This window comes from Octopus sinensis, linkage group LG22 (assembly GCF_006345805.1).
Source record: "Octopus sinensis linkage group LG22, ASM634580v1, whole genome shotgun sequence".
NCBI classification, from domain to species: Eukaryota; Metazoa; Mollusca; class Cephalopoda; order Octopoda; family Octopodidae; genus Octopus; species Octopus sinensis.
In genome coordinates, this window is record NC_043018.1 from 4,199,869 (window position 1) to 4,218,178 (window position 18,310).

The 18,310-nt window shown below is 35.4% G+C and overlaps 1 protein-coding gene across 8 annotated transcripts in view; it reads left to right on the plus strand.

Annotated features, from left to right (window-relative positions):
• LOC115223141 (DENN domain-containing protein 1B) overlaps nt 1-18,310 on the plus strand; it is a 222,531-nt gene that overhangs the window by 182,576 nt on the left and 21,645 nt on the right. For 4 of the 8 annotated variants that reach the window (XM_029793558.2, XM_029793554.2, XM_029793557.2 and 1 more), the window contains 4 exons: nt 6,199-6,261; nt 7,095-7,196; nt 10,987-11,063; nt 12,733-12,762. In XM_029793558.2, the coding sequence (XP_029649418.1) occupies nt 6,199-6,261; nt 7,095-7,196; nt 10,987-11,063; nt 12,733-12,762 (272 nt within the window). The remainder of the gene's footprint in view (nt 1-6,198; nt 6,262-7,094; nt 7,197-10,986; nt 11,064-12,732; nt 12,763-18,310) is intronic. The other 4 variants (XM_029793559.2, XM_029793561.2, XM_029793556.2 and 1 more) reach the window with 3 other exon arrangements.

The following is an 18,310-nucleotide window of genomic DNA, read 5'->3' on the forward strand; positions in this document are numbered from 1 at the left end:
TATACATACATGTATGTATATGTGTGTATATATATATATATATACATGTATGTATATGTGTGTGTGTATATATATATATATATATATATATACATGTATGTATGTATATGTGTATATATATATATATATATATTATATACATGTATGTATGTATATGTGTATATATATATATACATATATATGTATGTATATGTATGTTTATGTACATATATATGTATGTATATGTGTATAATATATATACATATATATGTATGTATATGTATGTTTATGTACATATATATGTATGTATATGTATATTTATATATATATATATATATGTATGTGTGTGTATATATATATATATATATATACATACACTTTTTATCTAAGGGGAGGCAATGCGAGGAACAACCACAGGCACATCACAAAATTCAAAGAAATGAGACCAAACCCATAGAAATCTTGTATACTAATTCATATCTAAACAGTCCGATATCTTAAAAATTTTTAAATTCAGTAATATATAAGTATCATATAGAAATATAAATATAAGTTTTGCATATAACACGCTTAAAACTGTTAGAGTAAGAGAAATAAATATAATGATCATAAAATAAAAATATGGACTTCTGTATATCTTATATTTTTGTAGGCTTGTATATGTATTATATTCTATGTACTATTCGTCGGAATGATATGCCATATTTTTATTTTATTATCAATATATTTATTTCTCTTATTCTAACAGTTTTAAGCGTGTTATATGCAAAATTTATATTTGTATTTTTATTTGTATATGATACTTTTGCTGGGCTTGAGTGGACTGCATCGACTACAACATGTTGTGTTCTATTCGCCAGGAAATACTTAATCCAGTGTAGAACTTTTCCACGGATTCCAACATTTGCCAATTTTGAGAGTAGGATGCTATGGTCTACTCTGTCGAACGCTTTACTGAAGTCAAGATATATGACATCAGAGTTCGAGCCTGTTCCCAAGGCTTTGAGTATATCTTCAACGTGGTGTAAGAGCTGTGTTAGACAGTCCCTGCCACAGCGAAAGCCATGCTGATTTGCATTTAGGAGTTTGTGGGTCTCCAGGAAGTTAGCTATCCTTGATCTTAACACTCTTTCAAACACTTCAAAAATTAACTAACTAACTAACTTTAATGATGTGAGAGGTGAGTGAGATTGGGCGATAGTTGACTGCGAGGGATCTGTTTCCCTGTTTGAAAACCGGGATGACAGACTGGGATAGAAGCTGTTTCGGTATATAACCTGAGTCTAACGAATTTCTCTAGACTTTGGTTAGAGGGACTGCAAATTGGTGTCTACATTCCTTCAGGAAACTAGTGGGGAATCTATCAGGGCCTACATCAGAATAGTATTTGACCTTATTTATTGCTGCTATGATGTCTGAGGCAGTGAAGGTTATGTCCGAGATTTTATGTTGGGAATCAACTTCGTTTGCTTCTCTTACATCAATATCAGTGGGAACACTAAAGACACAGCAGTATTGTTTCTGCAGTATTTCTGCCATTTCTTTAGCATCGTGTTGGGGAATGCCGTTATCATCAATCAATGGCCCAATGGGTGAGACAGTGGTTTGATGCTTATTTGCATAAGAATAGAACACTTTTGGGTTCTGTTTGATGTTTTTGATTACCCACTGTTCCTCCACAGCTCTTTGATTTTCAATGGAGGTTTTCATGTCGGTCTGCAGATGAAGTTTTTCCAACTCCAGCCTTTTCATTGTTGTTGAATGTGGCTGTTGTATGTGGGAATATTTTAATTGGTTGATTTTTTTATTGAGTCTTTTGATGTGCCTGATGAGTGTTTTTTTCTTTTTAGGGAGCCGGTTTCTGTTTGTGTTAGTAGATTTCGTAGGAGCGTGTTTAGAGCATGTATGGGTGACAATGTTCTCAAAGTGCTGCCATGCGGTCTCAATTTGGGTGGAAATTGAATTCATTTTAACAATCCAACCGTCCTTTCACATGGAACTTCGTCTTTTTCTAAATCCAAAGCCGCTGAAGTGACCATATATATAATGGAGCTGTGATTATGTATATCAGAAAAAAATATATGTCGAAACAATTTGTTGGCCTTTTATGGTTTTTATAATTATTTTTGTTATATAATATTGTTATATATTATATTCATAGTATTTAATGTAAATGTGTATATATAGTGTATATGTATATATACATATATGTGTGTATATATGTGTGTGTGTGTGTGTGTGTATATATATGCATATATATGTGTGTGTGTATACAAAATAAGAAAATGGAGAAATACACCTTAATCAATAATCAACTACCAGATAATACCCAATCACATAATTTATTAACCCACTACATATGAACATCAAGGTCAAACATAATAGTATAGAACAAAACAATGCACATCAATGAGTAATATGATACAATAAGTACAATATGTATAAGTGAATATAAATAAATATAAATATAAACTACATCTTACAGCTGTTTCAGGCATGCAGATATGGGTATCTCATTATTCTCATATTAGCCAGGTGTGATAAGTTAATATGTGGTTATAAATGAGACACTTACAAAAATATCCCAAGGCCTCTTCAGAGATTATAAAGTACAATCTAAACTAAATATGAATATCAGACGAGGTACACCCATACAAGAGTGGGTACATAACCATAATATATAATATACACATACATATGAGTGCATATACCCATACTTCTATATATATATATATACATAATAATATACAACAATATACATACATATGTTCTATATTCAAGGTTACAGTTGGTCAAAACAATATATTAGAATATTACAATATACAAACATACACATATCTATATTCAAATGCAAATATATAAAGTCAAGAGTTCATTATATCAAGTTACAAAATGCCATTAATATTACCATCGTTATTATTACCATTACCACCATTGCTACTAATATTATTATTATTATTTTTATTAATAACAATAATACCAGCAAAACAATATATGTATCACGCTGTTCACAGTACATATTATGTGGAAAAAATCAGGTAGAATACATCGACATCATAATATATTGGCATAGCAATATAATAGCAACAATAATAATAATACAGTACAGTGCAAAACATTATAAATCGGCAAATACATATATATAATTTTTCATATATACATTTTATATATATATATTATATATCAATATATTTTTATAGATATTATTTATATATTTATTATATACACATTTTATATATATATATATATATTATATATATATATATATATATATATATATATATATATATATATAATATACTTATTTTATAAATATACATACATACATATATATATATATTAATTTTATGTTTGATTGCTGCTATGTATTAGACTTTTTCTCTTTTTGGTTTTGTTTCTTAGTAAAATTTAGCTAGATGTAGATTTAGACTTAGTTTGTCAGTTACTAAAACTTAATTCCCAATTTGGTAATTATTAGTTGAAAATGTTTCCTTCATCTGCCTCTTTTTTATTATTTTTGTTAGATTATTGATGACTTTTTATTTGGAATGGACTAAAAATCTATTTTTGACCTGAATCTCCTTAGGAATGATGTTTCTGCTGTGATTTCTCGTTTCCCTTGCTATTCAAATCACTACTAACAATATTTTCAATTTCTTTCTGTTCAAGCAACCAGACATCTCTTATGACCTCAACTTTACTAAAAACCCAAGCATTTCATCTCTCTGCTTTGGTGATTATTGAGAATTTTAGTTGCATCAGTGCCATTACAAATTATTGCCTGGGAACTAGATTAACTTCTTAATATTTCTCAGGTGATTAGAATGTCTGTGAATTTAAGTATCTTAGTTTATGAACAAGGTAAGAATTTGTGCAGTGAAGGGTTATATCTGAGTATTTAGTTTTAGTCGTCATGTGTGCTTCAATCCTGATTTTGAAGCATATATTCTTAAAAAATTGTGTCAAGTTTGTCCTAAATCTATCAGCTGTTCGTAGGCTATGTTTTTGTAAAATTAGCTTATTTCTATATAGACCATTTATACATTAGAAAACAAATTTTTGAATTAAATGAGAGGAATAAGCTGAAAATATTACTGAATTCAGCAGAGTCTAAGAGTCCTATTGGGATATCAAGAGATATTTTTTTATTTATCTAAATATCTCTAAGAAAAAGATACATAATGAACATTTTGAGATGAATGAATTTGGCACAAATTTTGTGGAAATCAATTTAAACAATTTGATAACATCTAATTTATTGTTCCACAGAAGCAAGAGCAAAACATTTTGGACTTCAAGGATAATTCTGGGTTTTTTTTTTTTTATGTAATCACCGAAACTTAGTCTTAGTGGTGGGGTTAATCATTTGAACAGTTAGTTTATGCACAAAATATCCAACAGGTGAAACGTGGTTTGCTTATGTCAGGTAAATGAGTAGTGATCTGTCTACAGAGCTATTTATATCATGAAAAGTTGTTCAATTTGACTGTAGCCAATGCCAGTGTCAGTTGACTGGCACCTGTGCTGGTGGCCTGTAAAAAGCACCATTCAAGCGTCTGGCAGATGCCAGTGTCATGTCAATGGTATCTGTGCTGGTAGTATGTAAAAAGCACCCACTACACACTTGGAGTGGTTGGTGTTAGGAAGGGCATCCAGCCATAGAAAGGGCCAGCAAACCAGATTGGAACCCTGGCTGACCAATTTTCACTCAAACAGTCCAACCCATGCCAGCATGGAAAACAGACATTAAATGAGGATAATGTAATTATTAGTAATTGTCTAAGAAATATATTTGTGACACAAAGTTCAGCCTATCTGATATGCATTTATTTTTTGTCTTATCAGGTTGAGGTATCATATTTCTAATTTTCTAACTTCAATTTTTACCATTAGTTCTTTCTGGAGATGGTTATTGTATTTATTATCGCTGTCTTTTTATGAAATTTTGAGTTTTCTGATGGAAGCACTTACAATTTTTTTCAATTTAGAATGAAGATACTTTTCAGATATTCAATTCCTATTTAATTACCTTGTAAAAAAAATGGTTTCTGATAAAATTTTTTAATATTATGAATAATAGCCACAGTTACCATTAAAGAACTCAAGTCAAGAAACAGCTGTGAAATATCTTTAATAAATATTAAGACAGTAAGCTTAAATTGTTTCACTTAAACTTGATATTCATAGCTTAATGATTAAAAATATCAACTCCAGGAATCCAAACACTTGGTAGATGCAGGGAAGAATACTTCTTTTTTCTCTCTTTTAATTATTTAATCTTAATATTTTATTTTATTTATTTGTGATAATACAATTATCTCTTCTAAGTTATCATCTTTTCTATTATTTCACTTCAATCACATTTTCAGTTATATTCTTCCTTTCAAATTTCTAATTAGTTTCCTTCTAAATTATCTTCTAATTTTTATTATTTTTCTTTACACTTCTTTAACATTTGTTTTCAACTTGATTTAACATAGTTATTAGTGAATTATCCCACTTAAGTCATTTATTCGTTATTCATTATTTAGTCATACGACCTGCAACATCCAATGCAGTAGTTATGTTGGCATGCCATCTTGAATTTCATAAGAATGTTGACAGTTTCCTCATATTTCTACCATCTGAAAAATCTTAGCATGTAGAAACTGCAAGTAACAGTGCAAGTGGCATCATTCAAATAAACAAACCACCACATGCACTTTGTTTTATTTTATTACCAATGTGTGTCTATAATTTTTACTGATATATCAATTCATATATATGTGTGTGTGTGTGTGTGTGTGTGTTTTATTATTTGACTTTGGCATTGTGATACTGATAACCTGTTGTTAGTATCACAACTCAATACAGGCATGCTTCTAAACAAAGCATTAGTCAATTAAAGAGTAGCAATAAGAAAAGAGATGACAAAAGCATAAACGGTTGTCTTTGTTATATTATCCTCTATCTGTGTGTGATCTTTTCTTCTCTATTGTTCTATCATGTTCTGCTCTTAAAGATCAATTGTATTACAATACATTTATTTACAAGCTCCCAAATATTGGTTCAGCAGGATCCAAACTATGGATTCAGCAATTCACTTCACCTTTTTATGTTGATGTCAACTTAAAGATTAATGACAAACATTATTGAAATTCATATTTATTTCAGTTATAAGCAATTCCAATGAATTGTATTTGTTTTTTTGTTTTTTTTTTGTTTGTTTTTACTGTACAGGTGAAAAGCCAGAGTAAGAAAACGTATACAGGGCTCAAATCTAAAATTGAAGACTTCTACAAGGTATTCAAATATATTTGTGGTTGCACTCTCACCTCCACTTCCACCTTTTTTGCTTCCACTGTATTCTGTTACCATGTTTTTTTTAACCAAACTTCTTCAATAAATTTGGTTGGAAATTTAATTTTCTTACTAAAAAATTTACCCTCATGGAAATTGTATATATGTGCATATGCAAAATTTGTACACAAAGAATGCATGCATTGAATTTTTCCAAAACCCACCTGATTTGAATTCAAAAATTTTTCCCCTTTCCTATTAACATGAAAAATTTGCATTGTTTTGTTTCTGACATAACCTAAGCATGTCATTTGATTGACTTTAAGTTCATATTAGTTGATTGATTGATTGAGATATTTGATCTCACATTTGCAAACAATCTTCTTCATAATCAATTATACAAAAACGAAAAAAAGTTTTGCGTTTTGGTTTACAGTGAATAGACATCATGGAGGAAGTCTACAGGTGTTTCTTTTTTCTCCAAGATTGTAGCACAAATGAAGCCAAAAACCAAACAACAAATTTTAAATAACAATGATTAATGATGCTGATGTTAATAATGACAATAATTCTCATATTCTAATGTCAGAAATAGTCAACATTGTAAATTTAAATCCTTCACTAATCTTGTCAATTCAATCCATAATTCCTGCTTTTGTCTGCATCTTTGCAGAATGGTCACTGACAGTAAACCATCCATTATAGTCCCGTGGCTATGACAATTTAATATGGATCAGTGGTCTCTTAATACATTGCCACGTCTCTAATACTATCCAATTGTGAGATATTTGATTTTATTTCTGCTTTCCTTTCCTTTCTGCATCCTAATTTTCAAGGAGGATCTGATTCCAGGAAGTAATAAACTCACAAATTTGAAAATCCGATCTGGAGGAATAAAGCCTTCCACAATTCTTGCTTCTGAATTAAAGTCACTGAGGGTAAGATGAGATCATTAAATAACTATATCGAAAGGGTCTTGAAAATTAAGTCATTTTGTTAAAACTTTCCCCTTTTTTTTTTTTGTAAATGCTTACATTACATAAACCTTCGTAATTATCTTTCAATTAACCATCTCTCTCTGGCTACTTTGATAATCATTTTGAAATTTTGTTTTCTAAAAATTTGAAAAAAGGATTTTCATGATCTTGAAAACTGAAATCGAAATATGGTACTTTTGCATCACATTTCAATGTTCTGACTAATATCTCCCCTTCTTTAGACTCTAGTGGCAGATTTTGGTTTAGTTTGCAGTTTTAGCCCTGACATATTTGACTTAGTCACAATACCTCTTTTGATATATGGTATGATAGAAATAATACTCTCCAAGACACACTAGGAATCATTTCATGATGTGTGATATTTGTGTAATTCACTCTTTAGGTGTCTTAAAATACAACTGTCTTGAGTAGTAGACGCTGGAACATCTGTTTTGTTATTTTCAAAACAGATATTCTTATTTTTTCGATTCCACTCAAGATGGTCATAGGTTGTTTATATGACTGAAGATTGAATTATGCAAATATGACCGACTTACGGATAGCTTTGTGATTAAGAAGTTTGCTTCTCAATCATGTGGTTTTAGGTTCAGTTCAACTGCATGGAACTTTGGGTAGTGTTTTCTACTAAAGCCCTGTGTCAACCAATTCTTTGTGAAGGAATTTGATTGATGCAAACCAAAAGAAGCCTGTTTGTATGCGTTTGGGTTTGTCTATGAGTGTTTACAAAACCATGCTGGTTAACAGCTTCAACCAATGATGTTTGAATTCTTTTGAATTTTTCTAGGATAAAAATCTCCATACCTGAAAAATGGGTATGGGTTGAGAATAAGAGGAACTGCCAACTGAAAAAAAAAAAAACTGCCTTAATTCTCTCCCATTCAGACCATGTTAGCCTGAAAAAAAAAAACAGACATTGAACAAATAAGAAATGTAAGGTCAAGAAACAATTCGTAATGCATCTCGGAGATTGTATGACAGCATTCTCATACTACAACAACAACAAATCTAATCTTCAATAGTTTCATCTCGTATATATACTATACATGTTTGAGAATGTACATAAAAGCTATCAAATGGATAATTGAGAGCACACTCAAATTTAATTTGACTATTGAATTAATCTTTATATGAGAGAAGTTACTTCATAGTTTCACTGCTGATTGACATCATCAGACTGTCAGATTATCCAGTAGTGTGTCCTTCTTTTGTATCAGTAGGGAATATTTGGCTGTAATTTCTAGCTGTCTGATTGACCATGTAGAAGCCCCCTCATTAGCTGGTATATATTAAATTTATAAGTGTAGCTGTTTAATACACTTTCTATAAGTAAAACCAATAAGTTAGGCTGATGGCTTTAGTGAAATCTTTCATGTTTCGTATTAAGAAATATAAGATATTGTGCAAATTGATTTTTTCCTGAATATAAGGGTGGGGGGAACTCACTGTTTTCTTCTGTAGGTATTGGGGTGTTTGCTTTTTTTCAATCCTGACCTTTCCTCCTTTTCACTCACTGTTTTTCTTTTTTCTTTTTGTGTGTGTGTTGCTGTTTTCCCTTCCTCCTGCAACTGCATAACTCGTCATTTCAATTTCTGTTAAATGTTTCAATTTATTATTGTACAATATTCTCTCTTTTTTTTTTATTTTCTAAATCAGAATTAACAGTTTTTCAAAATCTTAAATGCATGTTAAACACCCATAAAGAAATTTTATTCAATTTGTAACTGTTGGTTGTCTATTTAAAAGTCTAACAAACTGGTTGCAATTTTAAAACACAAGTTTAGAAAGTTATTAACACAAGAACTTTGCAATTGATCTGTACACATGCATACTCACACCCACACACATACTTTGTTGTAAATGTAATATAATCACTTCTCCAGTATTGTACTTTATTGTGCATAATAACAACAGTAATTGCTCTTACTGATGTGTACATTGAAGCAAGGTGTGATGTCATATGTAGAAATGACAGTATAAGAAGGCAGAGTGCCCCACAGGTTAAATGCTTTTTATCTTGAAGTAATGCTGAGAGATTGGCTGATTAAATTAACAGAATGCTAGTTAATTATCAGCTAAGATTTCTGCTGCTCAAGTTCTATCATGGATAAGGAGTATAATTCTTCTCTGTAAACAACAGTAGTAGTAATCATCACTGCTGCCACTCTAGTAGTAGTATTAGTAGTAGTAGTAAAGAATTGGCATGAACTAGGTTCAGCTATTAACAGTGCTGGATTTTGAACATTGTTGCTTTTCATGCACCATTCTTACAGGCATCAATGATCATGGACAGACCACCATGCCAAAGTCAGAAAATTCATGATTTTTCTTAGAAACGATACCAGATTGGTTTCCCATTGCCTTGTTCTTGTTTATTGACACTTTATCCTACTAGTCTCCTGTTCTCTCATGCTTACCCTTGAGGCACAGGGATAACCCTTAGGAAAGAGAACTGGTTCATGTGACATCAGGGTATGTCCGTATACCAATGGCCCTGTATGATGCTCTCTTCTGAGTTCTGTATACCTTAGCTACAGGACTGACTTCTGCTGTTTGACCCATAACTGGAGCCTTTGACAAGTACTCTTATCCCAAGCCAGAGCAGACTTGAGGTAGTGATGACCAGAGGTAGCTCCATGCTCTTAAAAACTCTTGAGTCGGATCCTCACCAGTGGATCCAGCTCAGGGCATTAGCTTTAGCAATTCTGGTGACCTAGAGGGAGACACTTCTGTGCTAGATGAAAAGTATGGGAGAAGGTGAACAGGAAAGGTTTCTTGGTGCAGAGGAGCTATTACATGGCTGCTCACATAGAGAAGAGTGTCCAGAGTGGAGCTAGAGAGGTAAAAGTAGTGATGGTCAGGATTCAGAGTGAACCATCAAGGTATGAGGTGAATAGGAGAGAGGAATAGAATGAAGTGTGGATAGGTAGAGGTTGCAAGAATGTATGGAGCTGAGTGATGGATGATTAGAGATGATAGGGAGTGAGTGAGGAAGTGAAATTGTGAATGAAGAACAAAGAGTGAAGGATGAAAACTTTGTCGAATTCCAAACAAGAAAAAAGAGGACGAATTGGTGTCGTTTTCTTTGTTGTTGAGAAATGTCATTCATCTTTGCTCCCCTCTGCCTGTAACACAGGTAAAACTGATTGAATGTTTGGTAGCAACATACAAGTCCTTAAATGCAGAAGCAAAGATGTCTGGTACATCACTTTACATGTATGTCACACCTTTATTATAGAAGAAATTTTACTTAAATTTAAAATTGACAGCATGTGTTTTGTGCATGTGTTGATGGGTGTCAATTTTTTTTAAAGCTTGTGGCAGGGTGTTTGACTCTTATATCCAGCAGTTCAAGAGGCTGCATAGAAGCGCTCTTGTTGGATTGCTAGCACTTTTGTTGGTTGGAGCCAGGTTGCAGCACTGTCATGGCTTGCTTCATTTTTTTTCCTGTGTTCTGCAAAGGTTCTAGTACTGCACATTTCCCTTTTTTATATATTCTTGATATGACAACCGCCCTCACTTTTTTTTTAAAGAAATAATTGTTTTTTTCAATTGTCAAAATGTTTGAAGATATTTCATGTTGTATTTTGATGATTTTTTTTTTTTGTCAACTTGTAGAAATAAAACAAAACAACATTAATCTTGGATTTGCAAGTTATTAATATGTATTCTAAGTTTAAACACTCTACACACATTCATCATCATCATAATAATGATGGTTTTTGCTTTTTAGCCACCACGACCACCGCCTCGTATAAAATCAAGTATAACTCGAGGGTCTCCAAAGATCTACTCCCGTGCCTCTGATAGGTAAGCACCTCTTTGCTGCAATCCACCTTACAAACTAACCAGTATGTATTACCAAAGATGAGATTTACTCTTCACTGCATATCTATATTTGATTGCTAATCCATTTAAATGTCGGAGCTCTCTCCCTCATTAGAACTGTTGTTGATGACTTCTCATTACAGGTGGAATTTTAATTCTTTCTTCCCTCCAGCAATTAGCTATGTGAGTTCTTGCTTAAAAGTTTCATGTAGAGATTTCATAACTTTCCAGCAACTCTTCCTTTTTTCTTTAGTTTCTAATATTTTACTTATGTCTTCACAATCAGCACAACAATATTCGCTATTCTGTAATATATTGTTTTATGCTCCTTGCATTATTATTTCTAGTCAGCTTTTTTTAAATTTTATTTTATTTCATGCTTTCTGCATTAATTATATTAATGGGAACTTATAGTTTGAAGCTGCTTTGGATTGAGTCATTCGTTGAAACTTGAAAGCTGGAATACAAAACTGAAAAAGATTTGCTAAAATAAACTGAGGCATTGTCTTTATCTTAGAATCCATTTTTCCATGTTGGTATGGGTTGGACAGTTCGACAAGAACCGAACTGAGTTCCAGTCTCTACTTTGGCATGGTTTTTTATCTTTTTGATTGGATGCCCTGCTTAGTGCCAACCATTTTACATTGTAGTGGATGCCTTTTTGTGTCACTAAGTAACTTGCAAGACAAAGAAAAAGCCTCCTCATCTACATGGTTGTGTAGTTAGATGTTTGCTTCCCAACGTCGTGGTTCCAGGTTCAGTCCCATTGTGTGGCACCTTGAGCAAGTGTCTTCTACTATAGCTTTGGGCTGACCAAACCCTTGTGAATAGATATGGTTCACAGAAACTGAAAGAATATATATATAAGTTCAATTAAAGGTTAAAAACCTCATTAAGGGATAATAAAATCCAATGATTATACTGGTTTATTACATATTACAAAAAGTATTGACTATTACATTTAATATTCAACTAATCAGATAAACCGGGGTTTATATATATATATACACACACACACACACACACACACACACACACATATATATATATATATATATATATACATATACACATTTGTATGTGCGTGTGTCTTTGTCTGTGTTTGTTCCTCACCACCACTTGACAACCAGTGTTGGTGTGTTGATGTCCCCATAACTTAGAGATTCAGCAAAAGAGACCAATAAAATAAGTACCAGGCTTAGAAAAAGCTAAGTACTAGGGTTGATACATTTGACTAAAAAATTTTCTAGGCATTGCCCCAGCATGGCTGCAGTCTAATGATTGAAACAAGTAATAGATAAAAAGAAAGATAAAAAAGAACTGAATGGGTTTGTCATAGAGAGGGAGGTGGTTTTATGTTGCGTCAAGATGAACAGGCCCAGGTGTCTTTCTGATGAATAGAAGTTGTAGGGCCTTCTCAGCCAGAGAGAAAAGAGATGCTGAAAGTGTACAAACAGTTATTTACCAGCATTATTTTATTGTTATTTCTTTTAGTTTAATTTGTCCAAAAAGTAATGGTTTAGTTTCTAGGAAGTATTCTTGTATTATAGTTGCTTTTTCCTTCTTTACATTTTTAGTTGATTTGTTCAAACAATAATGCTTTGGTTTGTAGAAGGTATTCTTGTATTATAGCTGCCTTTTTTTCTAACAGGAACTCAGAGTGTCCAGATTCACCAAAAGAGTAAGTTATGTATTTCAGTTAATGACTGACACAAAGCTCGACTGACTCTAATATTTATTAACCCTCTTCAAAACAACAAATACTCTCACCTCAACCTCGCCTCACTCTTATTTCTTTTGTTATTCTTCTATAATGAATTTTTTGATACTTTGGGTGATATTTCATTAATTACTCTAAACTGCCTTCTATGGTACCTTTGTTGCCAATCTGTACTTGGATATATATTTGTTTTCTTTTTGCAACATTATCTTGACTGTCATGGACACAGTATTTCATTAATGTATGTACTCCCTTGTAATACTGTCATACTCCTTGTCAACGCAGATGAGATCTAATTAAATGCTCTACTCTTTTAACACCTCCATGTTTTTGGCATCATACAGTACTCTATTAACTCTGTACTCCTGCTTTTGTAACACCAGTGTACTTATAAATTGATAATAATTACTACAAGGAAGGAACTATATACACACACGTATGTGAATGAATGAATGAATGTGAGTGTGTACATGAATGTGTATAACTTTTTTATTAAAAGCCTGGGTAATAGGTGGGTAGTAGAATTGGTACAGCATCAACCTACCCTGCAGTATTTATTTACAAACTGAGTGGAAATCTTATCCAGGTTCACTTTGCCTTCCTTGGCTGATAACATAAACACTTAGAGTGATAAATGTAATTGACTACACCCTAGGAGTTGCCCCAGTATAGCCTCAGTTCAATAACTGGAACTAGTAAACAGATTAAAGAGCAGAAACAAGTGTTGGTCAATGGTTAAATAAAAACAAAAATGTTTCAGTCAATATCTGTTGTGGCTTGTTGGTCGTTCTTTAGTTATGGTTTGTTTTATATGTGATAGGTTCTTGAATAAAGAAAGATAAGTAGAGTCAAATTTGGGTACAAGGGCAACAATTTTTGGAGGAAAGAGAAGTTAATTACATTAATCCCAGGGCTCAACTAAAAGGTTGAAAATGTTAACCTTAGCAGGATTTGAACTCAGAACATGAAGACCCAGAAGAAATGCTGCTCAGCATTTTGTATGACAGGCCAACAATTCTGTCAGCTTGCTGTCTGAATAATAGGCTCACCATCTGAATAATATAATGAGAAAAATCCAACTTCCTTATGATTGGAGAGGGTTTTTTTTTTTTTGTTAGAAAGTTGAGGTAAGAAATGAGAAATTCTGCAAATTTTCTTTTCTAAATCATTCTAGAAAATGGTACTTGTAAAACTGCAATGGAAAATTAAAACTGTGTGTATGTTTGGTCAGAGGAAGAAAGTCTTATCCCATGATGATCTTTGATGACTCTCAGTTTGGTAACTTCTGTGGTTCAGCTAGGATTTCTGCTGGTTGAGGACTCAAGAGGGCAAGAAGGGAAATTGAGAAGGCTGCCATTGTGAGATGAGAAGAAGCATTGAGTAATGTGTTTAGTTAGAGTGTGTTAGGTGATGCAGGAGACATAATGAGATGAGGGGGCAGGTGCATTGGGTGGGCTCTGATGCAAGTATTATGTGGCTTGCTTGCTTGGTGGAGCAGAAACTGAAGTAATGGCAGAAAAAGAGAATCAATGAATGTATTGTGGTGGTTGAATATTTGTATCAAAAATTGCCATTTTTCTAGGATGTGTGCATATGTAACAGTGCTGCCATCTCAGTGATGTTAATATGGACCACTCATGAACTTTGTAGAATGTTTCAGAAACTGATTGGGATTAGGGTATTTTGGTCCCCCTCGAGAAAACTTTGGAATAAAGTTTCAGTGATGTTTACGATGAGTTAACCATGAGAGAGGGTTGTAAATTGTAAGGAGTTGCAGATATTTTTTTGTCTCGCACATATGTTCATTGGGGCTGGGTGTAAGACCATTTTCTTTGAGTCACAATTGAAATAATGTCTACAAAGTATAGTTCTACAGAGGACTCATCATCATTTAACGTCTACTTTCCATGCTAGCATGGGTTGGACAATTTTGACTGAGGGCTGGTGAACCAGATGGCTGCACCAAGCTCCAATCTTGATTTGGCAGAGTTTCTACAGCTGGATGCCCTTCCTAACACCAACCACTCCGAGAGTGTAGTGGGTGCTTTTTACGTGCCACCGGCACTGGGGCCAGTCGGGCGGTACTGGCAACGACCTCACTCAAATCCTTTTACACATGCCACCAGCACAGGTGCCAGTAAGGCAACGTTGATAATGATCACGCTCGAATGGTGCCCATTTATGTGCCACTGACACGGAAGCCGGTTGGCTGCTCTGGCAACGATCACGCTCGGATGGTGCGCTTGGCACCCTACTAGCACGAGCACAAGTGCCAGTAAGGCGATGCTGGTTACGATCACGCTCGAATGGTGCCCTTTAAATGTCACTTGCACGAAAGCCGGTAGCCACTCTGTCAATGATCACGCTCGTATGGTGCTCTTTGCACCCTGCTATCATGGACGCCAGTCATCGAGTTTGATTTTGCTTTTGATTGATTTCACTTACCTCAACAGGTCTTCGCAAGCAGAGTTTTAGTGTCCAAAGAAAGAAAAGGTACGCATAAGTGGGCTGGTTACGCCCCTGGCATAGGCCATGAGATTATGGTCTCACTTGGCTTGCCAGGTCTTCTCAAGCACAGCATACTTCCATAGGTCTCAGTCACTAGTCATTTCTTTGGTGAGGCATAAAGTTCGAAGGTTGTGCTTCACCACTTCATCCCAGGTCTTCCTGGGTCCACCTCTTGCACAGGTTCCCTCAACCGCTAGGGTGTGGCACTTTTTCACACAGTTGTCCTCATCCATTCTTGCCACATGACCATACCTGCACAGTCGTCTCTCTTGCACACCACAGCTGATGCTTCTTAGGTCCAACATTTCTTTCAAGGTACTTACACTCTGTCGAGTATGCACACTGACATTACACATCCATCGGATCATACTGGCTTCATTCTTTGCGAGCTTACGCATGTCCTCAGCAGTCACAACCCATGTTTCACTGCCATGTAGCATGGCTGTTCGTACGCAAGCGTCATACAGTCTACCTTTTACTCTGAACAAGAGGCTCTTTGTCACCAGAAGAGGTAAGAGCTCTCTGAACTTTGCCCAAGCTATTCTTATTCTAGCAGCTACACTTTCAGCGCACCCCACTCCGCTACTGACTTGGTCCCCTAGGTAACGAAAGCTATCAACTACTTCTAGTTTTTCTCCCTGGAATGTGGCGGAAGTTGGTCTCTGCATATTTTCAGTGTTTATTGCTCCCTAGCATCTGCCACATACAAAAACTATCTTCCCCGTTAGCCTCCCTTTGATATTACTGCACCGCTTATGTGTCCATAGCTTACACTGGGTACATCTTATTGAGTTTCTACCTACGCCTCTACTACAGATTGAGCAGGGCCATCTACCTGAAGGAATTTGTGGTTTGCCTGCCTTCCTACATATTAGGACATTGGTTTTAGCTAGGTTGACTCTAAGGCCCTTCGATTCTAATCCTTGTTTCCACACTTGAAACTTCTCTAGTTCTGTTAGTGACTCAGCAATTAGAGCAAGGTCATCAGCATAGAGGAGCTCCCAGGGGCATCCTGTCTTGAATTCCTTTGTTATTGCCTGGAGGACTATGATAAATAGGAGGGGTCTGAGGACTGAACCTTGGTGGACCCCTACCTCTACCCGGAATTCTTCAGTGTACTCGTTGCCAACCCTCACCTTACTTGCGGCGTCCCTGTACATGGCTTGCACAGCTCTCACTAACCATTTATCTATCCCTAGTTTCCTCATTGACTACCAGATAAGGAATTGGGGGACCCTGTCAAAGGCTTTCTCCATGTCAACGAAAGCCAGGTACAGGGGCTTATCTTTGGCTAGGTATTTCTCCTGCAGTTGTCTTCCCAGAAATATGGCATCAGTAGTGCTTTTCCCTGTCACGAAACCTAACTGCATCTCATCCAAGTTGACTCTCTTCTTAATCAGTTGGGCTATGACCCTCTCCGTAACCTTCATTACCTGATCCAACAGCTTGATACATCTGTAATTATTTGTATCTAAAGCGTCACCTTTACCTTTGTAGCAGTTGACTATTATGCTGCTACACCAGTCATTGGGTATGACTCCTTCGTGTATCACCTGGTTAACTATATGGGTAACTAGGCTATAGTTGACACTACCAGAATTTTTGAGCATCTCTGCAGTAATTCCTGATGGGTCTGGGGCCTTCCCTGTCTTTATGCTTCTAATTGCCTTATCTACCAAGGAACTGTCAACTTGGATAGCTGGTCCCTCTGTTGGGTTGACATTTGGCAGACTCTCTTTATCCCATTCATTTTCTTTATTCAGCAACCTTTCATAGTGGTGTCTCCAAACCTCTCTCTTTGAATCCTCATTCAGCGCAACTGAACCATCATCCATTCGAACACATTTCTCTCCTACCACATCACGATTCTCTTTCACACACTGTCTTGCAACATGAAATACCTGAAGTCTTTGGTCCTCACGGCGCAGAACATTGGCAAATTTTTTCTTATTTGCTTCCCCTTGGCTAAATAAACCTGCCTCCTAGCTTCTTCTGGCAGTCTGATACACTTCCCTGCCACCACCATTCTTCCAAGCCTGTTTCTTTTGCTTAATAGCCCTGTCAACAACATTGTTCCACCACCACGTTATTTTCGGTCGGGAGGGGACTTTGCACCATCCTCAGATCTAGTCGGTGGCCCTTAGCAGGTTCTCCCGTAGGAACCTCCAGTTGTCTTCTATACCATGTGAAGCTATATCCCCTTCTATTCCGTCAAAGGTTTCGAGTAATATGTCTCTAAATGTCTGTCTATTTGCAGGATCTTTAAGTCTCCAGACCCTTCTTCTCCTTGCTGGTTGTCTTCTGGGCATCCATTTAGCCCTGATCCTGAAGTCACTAACTACTAGTCTATGTTGTGGGGTACATTCTTTGCCTGGGAAGGTTTTGGCATTTATAAGCAACTATCTTTCCCTTTTTCTGGTGAGGATGTAGTCGATCTGACTAGTGTGTCTGCCAGTGCGGTAGGTGACTCGGTGGCTAGCAGGTTTTCTGAAGTTTGTATTGCAAACCATAAGATCATTTGCATCACAGAACTCCAGCAGCCTGTTTCCCTCCTCATTGCGAGAACCAAAACTGTAGCCTCCATGTATATCATGGAAGCCCCCAACATGTTGTCCAACATGTCCATTGAAGTCGACAGCCACAAAGAGAAGGTCCCTGTCATTCGTCAACGCGGTAGTCTGCAAGAGGGCGTCATAGAATCGGTCTTTCTGTCCATCGGGTAGCTCCGGCTGAGGGGCATAGGCCAAGATAATGGTTGCTAACCCATGATGGAGCACTAATTTAATCTTAAGTATTCTGTTGCATACTCTGACTACCTCAATTACTTTATCTACCCATTTCTCCGCAAGAAGTATACCCACGCCCCCAACCCCATCAGTGTTCCCTGCCCAGAAAATCTTGTTCCTGTGTTCTTTGCCTGTGAGGAACCTAGCAGAACCTCCTCTCCACCTTACTTCTTGGATGCAGCACATATCGACACATCTCCATTCAAGCATCTCGA